Source organism: Taudactylus pleione, unplaced genomic scaffold (assembly GCF_031769625.1).
Source record: "Taudactylus pleione unplaced genomic scaffold, aTauple2 ptg000341l, whole genome shotgun sequence".
Lineage (NCBI taxonomy): Eukaryota > Metazoa > Chordata > Amphibia > Anura > Myobatrachidae > Taudactylus > Taudactylus pleione.
Window position 1 is genome coordinate 1,318,121 of NW_028284742.1, and position 21,163 is coordinate 1,339,283.

A 21,163-nucleotide genomic window follows, 5' to 3' on the forward strand; every position below is an offset into this window, starting at 1 on the left:
CTCATCAAAGCTGACAACGTTAAATATGGCAAGAATGTTTAATCAAAGCTAATGATTATATACATGATTATATAATGATTATATACATTTTGTAATGTATGCCTGATACATAATATTTCTTACTAACTATTGCTATTGGTTTCCATTCAAGGTGTCCATGTGTTTGGACTTTGCTCTACAGCTCTCATTACTGATATTATCCAACTTTCCACTGGCTACCAGACCCCTTACTTCCTGACAGTCTGCAAACCCAACTACACATCTCTAAATGTATCCTGCAAAGAAAATCCATATGTGCTAGAAGATATTTGCTCTGGACAAGACCTTGCTGTCATAAATGCTGGCAGGTAATGTTTTACATATGCTGCACATGTACATTTACCTCCTTGCATGAAAAACCTGCATCTGGCAGGTAACATATAATTAGTAAATGATGGGGCTGATGCAGTTAAGCAATTGAGGGCCTGTTTCTGAGACCGACACAATGTCAGCCATGTCAGCCACACTGTGCACTCGCAGGGATTGTTTTGCGATTACGGCTGCCTATGCCATCTCAGTGGATTATTTATGCACGCCCATGTTAAAGCATTCAAATGAAAAGGCACGCCTACATTTCTCCGACCACTCCCATGTCACCACCCCCAAACGCTCACAGCCTGTCACTCACTCTGCGATGGCTTTCATTCTGCTTGAGTGATCGCAAAGATATCGCAATACTAACTCACGCATGCGCACTGCACTGCATATGTATGCGCAGTATGCACCATTGATCAATCTACATACGCTGTTGCAATAGCGATCCATGCTGAATCAGACCCTTTGTCCAGTGCTGATTAGCATCAGTGGTGCTAACATGCATTTGCACCTGCCCCTTAACACCTATAAGTAATACTGCATTTTCTGACATTTATGCATCTAGGTCTCGGTCTGCATGTGGTTTAAATTCCGCAAACATGTCCTTACTGTACTCACCTACATTAGGACACCCCTTTCCTCCCCCATCCCACCTCTCCAGGCTCCGATAGGCTTGAGTGGCAGAATCACACAAGTTTACATAAACAAAATCACCTTTTTTACTCAAACGCAAAATTTATTTAAGTTGTGTAAATTGGCACAGTATTTACTCTGCATCCCAACATAATTGTTATTTATTCTCTTTGAAAATGCACTCTTGTGATATTCATGCTTCATATAGGTTCAGATAGAGAGTGATGTTAGCAACACTCTGTCATCGAAGGCTGTATGGCCTCCGATGATGAAGTTCAGAACTCGCTGTGAGGGATACTTTAGTATCCAACTCGCAGCGGGGGAAGCGTCACACCGGAGAAATTCATCATTGCTCGGTGAGGGGACAACTGCTCTGAAAGCAGTTGTCCCCGTAGAAAGTATCACAGCTACTTCTGTAGCTGCGTTACTTGAAGTATAGAGAAATGAGTCCGCACAAGTAATACAAGAAAAAATTGAAAATATAACATATATAGGAATTAGAACAGATTAATAAATACCAACATGACGGTCTATCACATATAATAAATTCTGGATGACACTAGGTTGGTGGTGCACCCACAAAAATTTGTGCAATACACATATAGGAAAGTTATTGTGAAGAACAAAAACTAAAGAAAAAAACAAATATGTCTTTGTAACTTTCCTAGCTGTGTTACTTACCTGCTTCCCGTCATCCCTGCAACGCATGTGTGACCTCAGGTAACGCATTCGCACAGCCACCGGGGAGCTGGTGAGGAGGCGGCGGAGGGGCCCCCTCGGATCCATCTTTGCATCCCCAGAACTCCTTCCCATAGGAAGGAGTGGGGATCCGAGAACAAGTGCCGTCTGAAGATGGCGATTGTTCTCGGCAGCAAACTCCGAAAACTTTCAGTTTTCGGAGTTTGCAAAATACCAAGGGAGTCCGATAGGACCCCTAATGATGAATGGCCTGGTAATTTTCCGCATGGTTACCGGGCCATTTATCGTTTGATGAATAGGCTCCTGTGTGTATTCTACATGTTGTATATAACTACACAACAAACATAAAACCAAGTAAATCATTTTATATTTCTATTTAGAAAACTTCCTACAGGAACTAATATTCACAAAGACAAAACAGTAAGACCATTAGACAGTGGTCTCTTCCAGAATTGGACTATACTCCCTTTTACGAAAGTGTAGTTTGTGTTATTTTTAGTAAATTATGTACTTTGGGTTTTATGAATACATCCTTCATGGGTAATGTTTCATGTAGACCACTCAGTTGCTGAATGTTATTGTGTGGCTGTAGAGAACATTATGTTTTCAGAGAGAAAGGTATTCCCACTGATTGTCTAAATTGACTGTCTAGCACATAACAATCTATATGGATTCATCTGGTTCTGTACAATGAGCTTTGATAGTGGAGTGACAATGGTTCTATAGAGATAAAATCAAAAATATTCATATATTTACTTTTATAGTACCTAATCATATTGCACATCATTATACATCAGAGATCTTTAGTCAGGCACATTTGTCATTCATGTCTGAGTGAAGCTTACATTTATTTACACTAATGTAAGCACTATTAGAATATAACTATATCCCATTCTTGCCTACTTTCAATGATCCATAGGAGAGGTCCAAAAGAGAAGTGGGGGGGTGTGACTCATATCCTCACTGTCCTGCCCCTTGTTGCAAAATGCCCCAATTTGAAGCATTGACCCACATCCTCTCACCTCAAACTGTACTCAGTACCATATTTGCAATGCACAAAATCTTGGAGAATACAGAATTCCAGGGAACTCTCCCGGGATTCTGGGTGAGCAGATAAACCTCCTACATCCTGTTCACTTTCTGCCTGAATTGCCATCAAGAATTTTGGGTCATAGTATAAAATCAAAAGATCCGATTGCTAAAAAGCACAGAAATCGCCTGACACACCCATGATATTCTTATGAAATAAGAGTTCTGTGCGATGGTCGCCATGCAGGAACCTACAAGAACTGTCCAATGACACATGCACTATACTGAAATTCAAGAGGGGTGGCTCACACATGAAAGCAAAATAAGAGCTGGTCCGGTAGGCCCCCTGAGGCATGTGTCCACTCTATCTTAGTTTGTCTCACCTGGCGCCGATGGCAAATGCTTTCGATACACAGGCGGACTGTAAATCAGAAGCAGTTTGCAGTCACTATCACCTTTGCCCACAGGCCCCAATGTAAGTCTGGGCCTTTCACATCCGTTCTCTCCATACCCCACAAATGTGTACCTGACTTCAACAGTGAAGTGAATGTGGTGTAACAGCAATGATGCAATGCACTATATATCATCATGGCCCCACCTCCTGCTGCAAAATGCTGTGACTCACCACATTTGTTAACATAATTTGTGTGAACATGCCCCACAGTTGCCCCTGGGACTTCAATCTTCAAGATCCCCAGTAGGGGAGTCCCATAGTCAGCAACTTTACAAATAGCAAATCTTCTCTGGTGACTTCACAAACCATTATTTGCATTGGTGCATCTAAATTTCCACCAAAGTACATGAATTTGTAAAGGATCTGAAATTTGCACAGTAGATACTTACACTACTACAGGTTATTGATACATTGGAGTGATGCAAGCTACTGTATCTATCAATTATCAGGTATTTCTTAAGCTGGCCACACACATAGCGATATTTTACCTGATCTAGCCGATTCCGACACATTGGAGCGACAGATCGTGTAAAATATTTCCAAATTGAGAGTAAATCGTGAGTCCCCACTCACGATGCGATGCGCGTCCCTTCTGGTCGCACATCGCATCATCATATCTGCCGTGCAGTAGGGCAGATCTGACAATCTAGGACACGATGCACTGTGAAAGTCTGGATGCAGGAGAGATCGTTTGAAGCTTGGACACCATATTGTGTGGAGATCGTGTGGAGATCGTGTGCAGAGCTGCCGGGGAGAGTTTCAAGGGAAATCATACACAAATCGTACACATCGGCTGATCATTTGCAGATCGCCATGTGTGTGGCCACCTTTAGAAAAAGTTAGGTGGAACAAGAGTATTTTTTTTGTGCATATAGAGGTACCTAGTGATGCAGAGCAGTGTAAAATCAAGATTTCATTTGAAGGACATGTTTAGGTGCATGACTTGCATTGCTGCTATAAGTACATTCACTTTTTACCAGTACTGAAATAGCGGAGTTCTGGTCTTGATATACAGTATTTAGCGCTTTCCATTTTCACTCTACTGTAGCTGCAAAGCAAATTTCTACACACTTTTTGCCCACTGTAAAAAATGCTTCACATACAATAAACTCAGTCCCATTGTCCCCTCTCTATAGTGAGTCATTTGGGACATAAATCATGCTCCCAACCATCCCAATTTGGGCAGAACCATCCGCCTATTGCATACAAAGCCAAATTTGGCTGCATCTCACGATCTTTACACGATCCACTGATGGGGTAGATCTCCCAAACCTGGCTTCCATAAGTCCTAAGGCACCCACATTTGAATGAAGGGGGTACCCTAATACAACTACAGAATACAATCCAATTGCACTTGTACAAGTGGGAGCACCCACATTTCACAGATGGAAGACCCCTCTTTCAAATGACATGGCCCCTTTACAAATAATGTCTGGTGATCATTTGTGAACACTAGACAATATCACCATATGCTACGGAAAAAAATATATCTTCCATGGATTCTCCATACTGGCTCTAACAAAAGTGAGAGACCCTTGTATGAAAAGTGGAGTCCCCTCTTCCAGATGATGTGCCCCCATAGTAGTTATTGTACTGATTATAGTTTCATTGATGACTTAGCCACCATGTTTGTGTATACATTTGTACCATAAATGGCCTCAACACAAGTCCTAACATTGTAGTACCTACTATAATATGGCCCTATAACATTCAGTAAGACACAGACTATACAATTTTGCTCGTATGGGTGTAAACTAATAAATTTATGTTTTAATGTTTGTCAGCACAAAGAAAACAGAAAATACCAAATTAACTCACCCCCATGCAGGGTACTACCTCACTTTTTCCGCCCTGGCGAGGGCAGTTAGTTTGTGCACAATACAAAGTCACAGAGTCCTGTCTGCTTCTTGCAGGTCTGGCCCACTGGCCTCCTCGTTTAACATCCTGACCTCCTGGCCTGTCTTGTCTTGGCTGCCACAGCCCCACCTGGGCTGTATCCTCCAGGCCAGTCCATAGGTGTTGGCACACTCCTTTTTAAACTTGTGTGGGGGGATCCCAGCACAGAGTCAGTGGCTCACTAACGCCACCTCGCTTCATCCTACCACAATATCTAATGCACTTTATAAAAAAAACACAGAAAAAGGGTCCTTTAAGGTTGAGTTATATTATTTTCAAATTGTAAGTCTAAAAAAATTCAAATAGGAAAGTAAACTAATTAAGGCTTTCTTCTTGAAGTGTAATTGGTTATGTCTCTAAAGGAACGTTTACAAATACACTATAATTTTGCTTGTCTTTTCTTGGCAGAAAATCATTCCCTTCTCAACATGCCACCCTGGCAGCATTCGCAGCTGTTTACATTTCTGTAAGTAGATGAACTTCATTTAAATACAAATACACAATTCTTACAGCAGTGTATTAAGTGGTATTACTTGTGTATTATAATTTTGGAAGTCATTTGTTGTACATGGCAAATTTGTGACTTATGGTTGAATGTATGTCACATTCTGTATCTGAAAATGTAAAGTGAATATACCGAGCACCGGAAAGAGCTGTATTTGTAGTGCCACACTATTGGGGTTTTATACTGTACGTAGGTGCAAGCTTCTGGGTTTTTAAGCACATTGATTCCCTGTTCTGCCATTCAGAGCTTACAAGTGTGTGAAGGGTCAATGGACATTAGAACATTGCAGTACATTATATTTTATTTAAATGAAAGTTAAGGTCAAAATTAGGCAGTGGGAGATGAAACATGAAGATGTCAGTTTAATCACTAAAGGATCACACAAGTATCATTCAGTGTTTCTTATCCTGTTCTGTGAATATGCTGCCAGGTGAGAGGCTTATGGTGCCTTTAAAACTATGTGATTTCTTGCAACATTAGATTTTTTTTTTTTGTAAGTAAACTTTCACCCACACTACATGGTCAAAAGTTTGTGGGGTCCTGGACATCACACCCATATGTGCTTGTTGAATCTACACTTTTGGGAAGGCTTTACTCTACAATATGGAATATGGCTGTGCACCCATTCAGCCAAAAGAGCATTAATGAGGTGAGGCACTGATGTTTGGCAAACTCAGCAAATTATTATTTGCTCACTTTGTGCATAGGGTCATGCTAAAATAGAAAATGTCCTTACTAAACTGTTGCCACAGCCTTGGAACCACAAAGCTCTCTAGAATATCATTGCCTGCCATAGCATTAATGTGCCTTTACTGGAACTTAGGGGTTGAAGAACAAACAAATTTTATGTGCCACACTCTTCTGCACTCAGTGGTCCCAATCTGTTAACTTGTGTGGCCTCTTGCTTCACTGCTGAGCTGTTGTTGCTCCTACATGGTTCCACTTCACAATAATGGAACTTACAGCTGACCATGGCTGCTCTAGGTGGGTTTAAAGTTGACAAACTTATTGGCAGATGCCTACAAGTTGGTAGGTGTATAGCGGATGTGAACAAGGAGGTTAGTTCACACTTTTCCAAACCAGAGTAGGTTTTATTGATTATAACAGGATACACATGACATGAGACAAACAGCAGTCAATATGATAAAGGATCAATCTCTCTTGGGCTAATTACTGTACAGCAATACAGCACTGTGAGGGTCCAATACACAGTGACAGTCTTGTGCTCACGCAGACCTTTTTATAGAGGCATGTAAACAAGTTTTGTACCAACAGTCTAACCAGTCTGACCTTAAGTCTGGTCACTCAGACATGTGATGTTATTTAGATAGACGAGTCGTGCACACAGTTAGGATACAACACATAGCAATTAACAATTTAACTACATATCATCAAAACAGACTTGGCATCCTATGACAATCACTGATCACTTTAGTAGGACCTATTCTACAGCTAATGTTTGACTGTATAGCTCTTATGGCTCTTTGATTGATATTATGCATCTGTTGTGGCTGAAATGTTCAAACACACTATGGAGAAGCAGTTTCTACATACTTTTGGCCATGTGGTGTACCAATCCCATCTTGTACTGCCTACTAGCAGAGATTGGTATGGGAACTTGGGAAATATGGTGTATTGGCATCTCCAGGCAATGCTTACAATGCATAGCAGTGTGGAAATGGCTTGTCAAACCAGCTGCATTGACAATCTTACACCAAGCAACATTTACTTTAAAACCTGTCTTGGCTGTTATGCCTATAGAAGCACTGGTTGTAAAGACAGACAAGAGTGAGTGTCTCTGAAGGCATAGGAGATTCCCAAACATGAATCCTTCTCAGCTAGTTTTGGGTGGGATTTTTCCGTAAGCATCCTGACAATTATTAGTAGAGATAAATGCATTACCGATAGTGCTTGGTGGCTGGGAGTGAAATTCTCACTCTAGCAACTGTGTATACACATGTATAAGTCCAGATCATACATAAAGTACATGTCAGTATGTTGTGTATGTTACACAGATATATCAAGTCAATCTTTGCATATCATGGAAAAGACTTTGTTTTTGCATATGAAATATGTTCACTTTAGAAGCAGTACAAAATCAGACATTGATTGACACAATGACAAGCTTTTAACTGTGCTGAAAATACTGTGCTCTCCCTCCTACAGACAGAACAGCTCATACAGGAGAGGCAGGCAGCCAAACCTGCTAACTATCAATTAATTCTTCAGAGAAGGCAGTCATTCATATTCTACCCACTCCCACACATTAACTCTGTGCATGCCGGAGACTAAACTCTCTCTTTAATAGCTTTATAGCACAAGATTATATTTTTAAACGAAATTCCAGAGGTTAATGTCATTTTAGGAAACGATTAGTGCTCTTCACAGCAACCTGAATCTTGATGCATCTTTTACCCCGATGGAAGCTGCTAATCCTGAGTGTTGTTGGTGTACCTTCTGCTCTTTGAGTGGGATGTCTAAGCCAGAGGTTCCCAAACGTGGTCCTCAAGGCTCCCCAGCAGTTCAGCTTTTAGTGATATCCATGGTTGAGCACAGGTGGTTAAATCAAATTGACTGAGGTGCTAATTAAGTAACCTGTGCTCAACCATGGATATCTCTAAAACCTGAACTGTTGGGGAGCCTTGAGGATGACGTTTGGGAACCTTTGGGATAATCAATACTTACTTATTACTGTTGCTTCAGTCGCATCAAGTAGCCCCTCTCACACAAAGGTCCCGGTGACTTTCCCACTCAAAATAATGGATAAAGGAACTAGGAGTGACTAAACTATACAGCTATCTTACACTGATCAATTAAATGGACGTCTTTTATACATTTTATGTAGCTGAGTCTGAATCTGTGTAGAAACAGCTCCGATGCGAGTGGTCGCAGCTTTTGTGCTTTGCCATTAAAATCGCAGGCTAGCATCTCTGGTACACTGTCAGTGGCTTTTCGCTGCATCTGCAATGCAACTAAGGCACAATATGTAGAGAAAAGTATGGTACGCGGGTCCTCTCAGAGCATCTCAGTCATGCTGGGTGTCTCACGCCATATAGCGTACGGACAATCTGTCAGTGAGGACACATCTATATATATATATATATATTATGGATGTGCAGGTTCGGTACTACTCGGTTCCGTTCGGGTTTTTTTACCGAATCCTATTGGGTTTCAGCTGTCACGAGTTTTGGATAGCCAATAAGATTCGGTAAAAAAAATCGAACAGAACCGAGTAGAACCGAGCCTGCACATCCCTAATATATATATATATATATATATATATATATATATATATATATATTATATATGTGCGTGTGTGTGCTCCACTACTACCACCATTAAATTTACCTTTTGATCAAAGTTTCAATGCTAGATTTTGCAAACAATTCATGGAGAATGTTTAAATACTTCATTTAGTCATTAGATATGTTTGTATTTAGCTAATAATGCAATTATCACTAAATGAAAATTTATTATATATTTTTTTATTATTTATTTAATTATCCAGACCCCTATCCTAAAGTATTTAGACTTATAGAAATTATACACAGATTTCATAACAATTTGGGGGCCTATTTAAGAAGCAGAGATTAACCAAATCTCTGTTGAAAATGTCTTTCTCTGAATCTCATCTCATGTTAGTTATACATGGCAATGAGGTATGGCAAAGATAGAGAGGCTTCATTGGATTTCCTCCAGGTATTGCATGCACATATTACATTTACAGTACATTAACTATTCACCAGCAGTTTTAGGTTGCCGGAGACATTTAAGGAGCAGGGTTTTTGTCAAGGTTCCCAGTGCAGTACAACATCGTGTTTCAAATTATAGTGTCCCCAGTTCATATTATGCCACATTGTCTGAGGGGCCAAATGGAGACACTGTGGGTGCTCAGGTCAGCTCAGGTCAAGACTCCCATCCATTGGTGCACATCAGTATAGATGATAAATATGCAGAGTGGGACGTGACCATACCACCAAGATTGACCATACACCCATGTCATCATTGGGGTCCGACGATGATATCAGCCCTGATACTAGTGACTGCACTACAAAAGTAATAATAAGTAATAGAAATAATAAGCACATGGTGTATATAGGGGTCCGCTTACCTATGGGATGTACATGATGACTGTAGCTAGGAAACCTCTTGCATTTTGAGTCAGCCAGAGGAACCTGACCAAGATTGCTTCAGTGGATTCCATCTTCCAGAGGTATGAAGGGATAGTACTGACAACTCACAGGTGGAGGGGCTGCGATGGGGTGCAGCAGTGAAGAGCAAGCCTAGTGCTGTGTGAGGTGGATAGGTCCATCATGCATGTGTAACACAGGTAGCTGTTACTGACTCAGTGTAGGGGGGGTAATAAAAAAGGGGAGCCAGGACCTGTGACACCTTCTTAATCCGGATCTATGCCAATGTGGGCTGGCCTAGGGAGCCGGAAAGGTAGACCCTAGAGACAGGCCTCTTATGCCTCTGGGCTCCATAGCAACGGCACTTCCGCCACCCACTATTATCATCCACCTAGTCAGTGGTCAGTCCTGTAACAGCCTAAATTTGTTTTAAATGCTCAAACACTTTAAGCAGGCAACAGATGATCTAGAGACAGATTCTCTCTTGATTAAATCAACAACAAAAAGAAACAAGTAGAGCAGGGAGAACCAATAGATTTAAAATTAGAATAGACTACAAAACAGAAATCTTCATGTAAAGTGGAAGATGTTTATTTTTATTCTGGTGTTGAAAAACAAATTTGCATACATAAATGAATGCATTTCAAAGCTATTGTGCCTGTGAAGTATAAAATAATACAATTACATTGCATTTGACAATAAATTATTTTTTTTTCAATACAATTTAATTTGTACTTAGATTTTTAATTTGAATTATAATTAGATTTATTATTATCCTTTATTTATAAAGCTCTAACATATAGGATGTTAAACGATGTGATCAGCTAACGGGTTATTTACGCAGTAAATATTAACATATCATTAAAGAGTATTGAATAATACTTCTTTATTATTGTTGATGTTTTCTCTGAGAGTCTCTAGGATCTGCAGGTGTCACAAAGTTTTTATCTGCATACTGTACTGTATGTAGTTCTCATATTTTCTTGTACTTACAGTTGTAGATGTTTTCTACGGATGCAGTTATTATCCAGGCTGTCTGGATGCCGGAGATTAGTATGCTGGTGCCGGAATCCCGACACCAGTCAGAATCCCGGCGCCGGCATCCCGTCAGTAAGTATTGGGGTTAGGGTTAGGTTTAGGCTGCTGGGGTGGGAGATTAAGTTTAGGCACTAGAGAGGGAGGGTTAGGTTTAGGCTGCAGAAAGGGAGGTTTAGGGGTAGGGGTAGGCATAGGAGAAAGAGAGTATACTTACAGTACCTCCTTCTGTCGGGATTGTGAGCCTGTCGGCACCCCATATCCTATCCGTTTTCTAGTTCGGGGTGTGCATTTTATATCCCACCCTCCCTTCCGTACAGCACAAAATGTTTTTTTTTCAGGTTCATATTTTGCATGCAACATCTGTTTTTGCTCCTAGCTCTAAATCAGCCCAATAATGTCTTATGCCTGAATTAAATATCTCACAGCGGAATTAGTATTGTATTCCCACATTTGTAGCTGTATCAATAGAGTAGGCGTAACATACAGATGTGTCCTCATACACTATACAGTCGCACCAAACAGCCCCTCTCGGTACAATTAGTGAAACAATATACAGTATAGATCTACAATGCGCACACACTTATGGCTTCAGACTGTGGAAAAACACAGAAGAGCCTTCACCAAAACTCCCAATAATAATCCACTTATTATAAGTAGTGTTCCACAATGGCGCTGCCCAAGGTTATAAAGTATCAGAGTCACTGTACAGAAAGTACAAATACTCTTAATATATCTTACACTTAGATACAGGGTAATGGAGATTCTTTTTTACTTTCCCTAATTAGTTCCTTGACTAATAATAAAACGTGTGTAGATAACATGTTAAATTCTTCAATTTTATAACCTCAAAAGATAAGAAGAAGCAAACATTGTGCAATATTGTCATTTATTTACACATCGCACTCACATAGGTAAACATAAATCAGCATATATCACCATCACATTGGTGTGGTCTCACAGGATCATCAGATCTCCACAGGTGCAGCAGACCGCCTCTCCCAGATGGAATTGTTAGAGCAGCAAAAACCATTCATACCCGGATACTAAAGGCTGCTAGCAGGTCAGTCTCCACTCATCAGGAAGCGGTGTCCAGGGAGATGATATCCTTTTGCTTAAGACTTCCGTCCTTCGTCAGAAGCATCTTCTAACAATTCCACCCGGGAGAGGTGGTCTACTGCACCGTTAGAGGGCTGATGATCCTATGAGACCACACCAATGTGATGGTGATATATGCTGATTTATGTTTACATATGTGAGTGCAATGTGTAAAGAAATTTCATAGTTTATCACAGTCAATATTGCACTATGTTTGCTACTTTTTATCTATTGAGGTTAGAATCTTTTTTCATCTGGGTGAGGGGGTCTGCTGCACCTGTGGAGGACTGATGATCCTATGAGACTACACCATTGTGATGGTGATATAAGCTGATTTATTTTTAACCCTATGTGAGTGCGATATGTGAATAATTGTTATACTTTATCACAGACAATATTGCACTATGTTTGCTTCTTATCTTTTGAGATTATAAAATTGAAGAATTTCACATATTATCTACTCAAGTTTTACTATTGGTCAAGGAACTAATTAGGGAAAAGAATCTCCATTACCCCTTACCCAAGTATAAGATATATTTAGAGTATTTGCACTTTCTGTACGGTGCCTCTGATACTTGATAACCTTGGGCAGCGCCATTGTGGGACACTATTTATATTAAGCCCCTCTCGGTACACCAGGTCTTTCTAACTCAAAATGTGCTTCTTATGCACATACTTAAAACAACAAAACTACTTTGCTAGATTACGCTGATCAATTTGATGCGCGACATTTGTACATCTGTATTTGATGATTCTGAATCTGTATACGAAGTGCTACGGTGCAGCAGCCACAGCTTTTTCTCACACCAAGATCCATTGTTCTTCTGCGACTTTGTGTTTAAAACGAATTCCTGTGCGGTTAGTCGCAGACCAGTATCTCTAGTACACTGTGAGTGGTGTTTCGCTGCAATGCGAATAAAACACCAAGTCATACCGGGCATCTGGTGCCATATGGCGTATAAACGCTAGGTTTATAAGGACTCATCTATACTTCATCCTTATAGTCAAACACACATATGAATGTGAAATGTATGACCCTCACTGTGCTTAGCTAAATTAAACAAATTAATTAATTGAGGGTCTTATTCAGACCCGCTCGCGAGCGCTGAGTGCTCGCAAGCGGGTCGATTTTGGCCCAGTGCGCATGCGCACGACAGAGCCGGCTCCGTCATGCGCATGTGCGAGACCCGGATAGCGACGGGCAAGCCATCACACCGGGTCTCGTACCAAAGGGGGCGTGCTGTCAATGGTGAGTGACAGCACGCCCCCTTTGGTGGGCGTGCCGGGGGCATGGCTGCCCAGACGGAGGCGTTCCCGTGGGAACGCCTACCATTCGGGGCCGGCCCCATTGACATCACAAGTGATGTCAGTGGGAGTGCTCTCGGCTCTGATAGAGGGTCTCGTTGCAAGCACGATGGTCGCGATGGTCTTGACCATCTTCCTGGACGCTCACTATAGCTGTGGGTGGTCACCCACAGCTATACGAGCGGCCAGGAGGCCACTCTAAAAATTAAGAAGGACGGCCCTGATTCAGAGCGAGCACTCTGTCAGAGCGTCCGGCTCTGAATCAGGGCCTCAGTTTTATTGTCAAGGTTTTCAAGCAAATATGATTTTTTTTTTAAGTGATAGAAAACAGTGACCAGTATTCAATGCAATCTATAGACACAATAGTTGCTATAAAGCCCACTCTACAACTGCACAAATATACCATTACTAACATATAATTTACTCAAATATAATTTCTTCTTTTACTTTCCAGATGTACTTCAATGCAACATTAACTGATTCCTCCAAGTTATTGAAACCATTGCTTGTGTTCTCCTTTATAATTTGTGGGATTATATGTGGTCTAACTCGGATCACTCAATACAAAAATCATCCAATTGATGTTTACAGTGGCTTTCTCTTGGGTGGAGGAATAGCTTTATACTTGGTAAGTTTCCATAAGGGTTTATGTTATTATATACGAGTTTCAACATTTTAATCTATGTATTTGCATACAGTCACTATTACTATTAATATGTTTTGCCTGTGTGATATTGTATTAGCAGAAGAAATGTATTAATTCATAAACATTTGAGTCCCTCCCACCAGCTATAACATACATGCAATTCAGTATGTGGAAATTACATCTGGGCTAACATCTCCTTCCCTAGGATTTACCTTTACCTGACATATGCAGCAAAGACCTCGGCACAGAAAGCTGTACATTAATTCCTTTTGCCACTAGCCTATAAACTAGCGCACAACAACAGCAAACCACAATGATACTGCTGGTAACACAAACACATATAATAATCCACTATAATTCAATGCACAGTATTGTTAGTAAACCCCTTTGTCAAGACTTACTCCAGATAGAGGATTGTACACAGAAATATTGTACAGTCTATACTCACCAATAACATTCACAATGCTTCTTTAAACATAGACATTGAGCCCTGTATTGTTATTAAGGAGTCTACTACTGACCGATGGATAAAAATAAAAATAGAATAATTGTGTGCAATGTAGATATCTGTTTTTCTGTTCATAATATATTTAGGAAACCGATCCAAGCCTGTTATGGACCCAGAATTCTATTGGGTTGTGGTCTGGCTGCAGCTAACACAATTGGCCATATTCTATTGCCGGCGAAAAGTCCCTGACTTTTCACATGCCACAGTTTTCACCGTCATCGCCAGTTTTGCCTCCGGAAAAGTATTGCGCTTGTGACCGCTTTTCGCCTATTCAATTGCAAAGGACGCGAGAACGCGTCCCGGCGAAACTATCGGCGAAAAGTACTGTCAGATATGAGGAAATCAGCCTGACACCCCCTATAGATGCACTTACATGGGGGATCACTATGGGTACCCCTGAATAGCCCTGCTGAAGCTATTTGGGGTGCTTTAATGCTCTCAATTGGTGCTATTTAGCGTGTTTGCACAAGTGGTAAAGAATAGCATTTTGTTTTGTTTTTTTGCAAAATAATTAGTCCCTGCAAATTTGGGGTATATGAAAATGGGTGTAAGCATGGTTAAAAACCGCTAAAGTGCGTTTAAAAAAATCCTAAAAAACGCACCTTCAGTATGCACCTTCAATCAAAAAAACAGGTTGGGCATACTTGGGAGACCCCCTGGAGTCGATTTCACTAGTTTTTAAGTTTGCCTCCAAATTTAGTTTTATTTTTTTGCCCCCAAAACTAATGTACTTTTTTGGGGTGCTAAAGTATTTTATTAACTTTTTATGACACAGTTTACCTTTGGGGGACTGTCCCAAGGCTGCAGGGGTGTTCCCACAACTTTGCACCCCAAACCCCCAATTCTGTACTTTTTCCCGCATCCATTCACGGGCGAATCTTTTCTGCTGGTTACAAGGCGCAAACATTTCGCACCGGCAGAAAGTCTTTACAATTGATTACGGGGAAAAGTTCTCGCCTGGCAAAATGACGTCACCAGTGAGAACTTTTCGCTGATTTCGGCTTTTCTCCGGCAATTGAATATGGCCGTATAGATCCATTACAGACTTATTCAGTGAAAGGCCCTAGATATGATTTTTTTTATTTCAAGCAGAAAAAACGGAAGAGAATTCAATTTATATGCCCTGAGGTCATCAGCATGGATGTCTATATTATATTTAGCTATTTACTAAGAATGTGATACGTTCTTGTTGCACGATAATCCCGGCACGACAATATCGACCCGGGTAAAGTACTAATGAAAGCATTTTGATGCTGTTGGCAGTCTAACTGTAAACATGCTGCCCATTACCGGTGTCGACATAGTAATGATGGAATTGACACATTGTTAACAATGTTCTTGTCAACATTATGACCGTACACTGCATACCATTTACTAAATGTTACTGTGTTTACATATGGAGATACCAAGTCTGGTTGTGGTCTTCAAAACAGAATTGACTTTAACTAATGGTGCGTACACACTACACGATATGCTCCCTGAGCGATATCGTGTAGTGTGTCCACGGCAGGGTGTGCTCAATGTCGTTCATGACATTGAGCACAGCTGCTGAATGACATCATTAACGATATCGTTCAGCGCCGGGCTCTCTCCCCCATTCCCCAACATGCAGCAATCTGACGAGGTTGTCAGATTGTGCTGCATGTTCAGGCGATGGACAATGTCGGAAACGACCAGCGGGAGTGCGCATCGCTGGTCGTTTCCGACATAAAAGTGCACGATTTGTGCACGATTACAGAGCGATTGCACAATTACGATGTCGTAATCGTGCAGTTGCTCAGTAATATCGCCCAGTGTGTACCCACCATTACAGTTTACAGTAATTCTGGTGCAGATATATTTTAAACAAATTGGGGCTAATGCTGAGTTGATAGCATATAGGGCATAACAGACTCAAAAAATTTTATATTTCCGCACCTGCATATGCACCTAGTTTACAACAAATCGTCATCAGTGTGTATTTGTACCTGTCCTATAGGAGATGCAAAAGATATACTTTCTGGCAGACCATTATTGAATGGTCTGCGACGGTGGCTGCATATCTGTACGGACTTGCTTGGATCAGCGAAGCCGCCGGTGGCTGTCTCGTTACATTTCCAGCCAGCTACAACAATAGCATATTTTTGCAACAGCAACTGCGAATGCATTCATAAGCGTACATCTCCAAATCAGGTCCTAAGTCACAAATTAAAATAAAATTTAAATAGATAAACCTATAAAACACATTAACAAAATAAATAACTGGTAGAAGCTGCAAACAAAGGAAAGCGATTGTAAAAAGTCACTGTTTAATAAACTATATGTTCTACTTTCATTAGCAGTAAAGGCACCTGCATAAAGCTATGTTCTGTGAAATTATTTGAAGATTCCTGGGGCTTTTCACACTTGACTGTACAAATTGATTATTTTTAACAAAATGAGCCTTAGAGGGCAATAATTACAGTGACAATAAAGCGTCTAGTCCCAATAAATTTGAGCAAATTAAAGCCTCATAGTTTAATTTTCTATTCTTTTTGTCCTTTTTGGGCTCTGTGGGACAGTTATGGATTCTTACTTTTGCATTATTTATATGTTTTCATTTGTGTTAGTCTTATTTCAAGATTCAAATTTTAACAGTAGTGTTCTTATAGAGTCTTTATTTTCTATTGCAGGGACTTTATGCTGTTGGAAACTTTCAGCCCAGTGAAGACAACATTCCACAGAAACCTCCTCCTCCACTCAGAGAGCCATTAAGGTCATTAACGGACCTCAGTCAAGACGCCAGCAGGATATTACCAGGGAAAAATGGCAGTAGCAGTGACGGTATCTCTTCACATCCTTCTGAAAGTATCTTGAATAGAAATAATCGAGAGTCAAGTTCATTGACAAATATTAAGAGAGCAAGTACAGATGTAGAAGTTATAACTCCCCGAAGTCCTATGGGCAAGGAAAATATGGTCACATTTAGCAATACTCTTCCCAGAGTTCATACTCCATCATTTGAAGACCCAGCTAGAAGAAATGCAACTATTCATGCATCAATGGATTCAGCCCGTTCAAAGCAACTTTTGTCTCAATGGAAAACTAAAAATGAAAGCCGTAAGTTGTCTCTGCAGGTGATTGAAACTGAGGGTGGACTTTCACCACAAAGAGTAATAGAAATGAGATCTAGTTCTGAACCTGTGAGGGTTGGTGTCAATGGGGACCATATTGGTCCGGGGAATCCATACTTTAAATTACAACCCGGTAGTGTGCCAGGATGCAACAATACAGGTATTCCTGGTGGACCTAGAGTGTCTATACAGTCGCGACCGGGGTCCTCTCAACTTGTACATATCCCAGAAGAAACCCATGAAAATATTCTAACTACATCTCCAAAATGCAGTTCTGCTAGATCAAAATGGCTTAAGGTGGCAGAGAAAAGTGTTGCTTGCCGTAGTAATAGTCAGCCAAGGATTATGCAGGTCATAGCCATGTCAAAGCAGCAAGGTATGCTTCAAGGTAGTCCAAAAAGTTCAGATGGTAGTACAGTCAGTTGCACTGGATCCATCAGGTATAAGGCCCTTATGGAACATGAACCAACAAATATTGTGCGGATTGAAGCCCATCCTGAAAACAACAGGCCAATTATCCAGATGCCTTTAGAAGGGGAAGGAAGCGGATCATGGAAGTGGAAAGCTCCTGAGAAAGGAAGTTTGCGTCAAGCTTATGAGCTGAATGACCTCAACAGAGACTCTGAAAGCTGTGAGTCACTAAAAGACACTTTTGGAACTGTTGACAGAAAAAGAAGCAATATTGACAATGACCACCTTCTTCATGGAATAACCACAATACGAGTGACACCTGTAGAAGGCAGTGAAATTGGCTCAGAGACTGTATCCATTTCATCAAGTCGTGACTCTACTCTAAGAAGAAAAGGCAACATCATTTTGATCCCAGAGAGGAGTAACAGCCCAGAAAGCACTCGGAATATCTTCTACAAAGGAACATCACCAACACGCACCTACAAAGAGTGAAACAATAAGCAATGTTCCCATTGGTTTATACCGAGTCAATTAAATTTGATAATGCTTGTGCTCTTATTAGTTTGGAGATAAAGCAGAAAATGTTCTTACACGTGCCAAAATTATAAATGCTCAGATGGTCTGTGGTTAAACTTTACTGATGTAGACAATGAAACCTAAACTTGTGCAGAAAGGGACAAAATAAAAGCACAATGCAAAAAAATCAAACCAATGTGAAGGAATAAAAGCATCATACAATCAGTTTCTTTAAACACAAATGACTTTAAAAAGTAGAGATATAGTTAGAAACAGAACAATGGTACTTAGACACTTTATTTCATGAATGTGCCAATTTCGATGTTTCTTAATCTACAAATTTATTGTTTCCACCACAAAAATAGCAAAGATTTATATCTAATGTAAAATATATATAAATTTGCAGATATGCACTAAGATGTTAAGAGGTGTTAAATCTAGATAGCAAATCTGCACAAGTACATAATACAGTTAATATGTAGTTCTTTTGACCGTTCAGTTGCTTCTGCTAGGGCGGTAATGAACGCCTTTGTACAGAATACGACATTCAGCTCTATTATTGTGGAATTATCACACTTGACTTGCCATAATTTTGTGCAGACCTGTCCTCACGGTTTACTTTGACAAAGCGTGGGTGTAATTCACTTAAAATGGTATAATTGTTTTATTTTATTGGTTAGTTTTTCTATAACCTGCTTATTATTATTAAAAATGCAGATTGTACTCGAGAAAAGGTGCTCAGTAGTGGAGACATTCATGCACTGTGGATGTCTTGCCACTTTCCATGATTGTTCCTCTTTTCATAATCTCATAAACACAGGGTTCAATGTTTTTGAGACGTAGGCATAAGCTTTCAAGGTTCATTGGTTTCTTGACATGAACTAATATATTTTATATAGAACACTGCCGGACCAAGTTATGGAAAGTGATGAAGAGATTTTATTTTCTGAGCAAAAATATTCTTAAAAGATGCATACAGAGTTGTAATAAAATTGGTAGCACATGTTGACGGAGGCAGTCTATACAGAGGAAAATGTGGAAGCCACATGAGAAAGGTCAGTGATCTCTGACAAATATGGCTACTTTTGTCAAATGGAAAGCCTGTTCAGTGTGGTGATTGTTGTGTGAGCATTATTATACCCAAAAGGTTCTACTGGAAACAAATGGTTCCTCTAATTTTTTAAAACATATTTTATTATCAAACACTGTCTCACAGGATGGGCTTACAAATCAAAATGCCCCTTAATTAGGAACTTTTGCCATCTATAGCATACACATGGGTTGGTAGGAGTAAGAAAATTGTCTATGAAGGAACTGAATTTTCCTTAAAATTGTCACTGTTAAATAATGAATGAATACGCATGATAGGCAAATGCAGGGAGTGTTTCCAGTTGCCTGGAAACCCCCTCCATGCCAGAGCTCAAACCATGACCACAATAGCTATATTGTATATTGTGGCCACAGCATGCAGTATAAGGGGTAGAACTGTACTGCTGTGCATGCCCAGTGATAGCAGCTTTTCCTATCAAGCCGGCTGTATTTGTGGAACTGAGCAGTTAATTAGCACACCAGACCAAACTATCGCTTGTTAAGTGCTAATTGTGCTGATTCCATGGCCTGGCCACACTCTAAAATTAAGCATATGGAAACACCCTTATGAAAATCCTGCGTTTGCTCCTGGGTATAAATGGTGCAAGATCAAAATTAATTTGACACCCGTGTTCGATTCTAAATACAGTGAAATACTTTATACATTCATCTTATTAATGATCCCTTTTTTGACAGTGGTTTGTAAGGATATTCTAAAATATAATTTGAGAAAATTTACATCTCAGTACAGTGTATCAGGTATGTGGCTTTTTTCTACTCGAACTTTCCAAAGTCTTAAACATGATTTCTGATTGTTTCAGTAATCCCTGAAACTGTGCTCTTTACATGGACTTTGTTCATGTAAATCATTTTATACTTAAAGTGCCAAAATCTACTTTTCTTTTTTTTTCTTTTTTTTTTTTATAGTGGAAGAAAAATAATATAAAAATAGGATATTGTGAAACGTCAATAAAAAAATTCAGTTGTTTCAAATAGACACCTGCATGAATATTTGATAAGATAAAATGCCTTTTGTAAATGTCACATTTGTTTACATTATACTAATACCTTAATTTCAAAACAAACAAGTATCAGATGACATCTTTTTAAATTTCTAATTTTCTTACTAAAGGGGCACTAATTTCTTTGTGAGGCTGTGCTTTACTGAATAAAGACTATAAAATATGACTATGTTTTTCAACGAGAAGACCTGTATGTAAAGTATTGTGTTTAATAAAATGTTATGCAAATGTTTTCAAAATTGAAAAATTTGTAAATTGCTATAAATGTATTTTATCAATGCTACTGTGTGAGTTTATTGTGTAAAACATCACAAAAAAATAAAGATACAATCTACAATATATTTTCGTGCTCCCATCTGTAAAATCACAAAATGGAATTTGATGGGGTAAAACTATTACACTATAATACTTTGAAGCTGAATATGTTTGATTAGATTTGTTAATTGTTTGTTTTTGTCTCTTGAGTGTAAGGGGTAAATTTACTAAAGGTCAATTTTTAGTCGGCTAGAAATCGATCTAGATTGATCGACAGCGATGTTGTGTTTCAATTATGATTTTTATCTGTTAGTAAATGTGTGATTTAGACACTGAAACACAATATCGCTGTTAATTGGTTTTTAGTCAGTTAAAATCAACCTTTAGTAAATTTACCCCTAAGTTTTTCATAATCAGAATTAATGCATAAATCTCACAGACATCTGTCTGTACATTCAGGACTTCATTCAGAGTTGTGCGCCAACG

At 39.7% G+C, this 21,163-nt stretch overlaps 1 protein-coding gene across 1 annotated transcript in view; it reads left to right on the forward strand.

The window, feature by feature from the left end:
• Positions 1-20,761, forward strand: part of PLPPR4 (phospholipid phosphatase related 4) — a 102,397-nt gene extending 81,636 nt beyond the window's left edge. Inside the window, exons 4-7 of the mRNA XM_088443951.1 lie at positions 152-347; positions 5,474-5,531; positions 13,593-13,766; positions 16,944-20,761. Of these exons, the coding sequence (XP_088300077.1) occupies positions 152-347; positions 5,474-5,531; positions 13,593-13,766; positions 16,944-18,287 (1,772 nt within the window). The 3' untranslated portion in view covers positions 18,288-20,761. The remainder of the gene's footprint in view (positions 1-151; positions 348-5,473; positions 5,532-13,592; positions 13,767-16,943) is intronic.
• Positions 20,762-21,163: the final 402 nt, after the last annotated feature.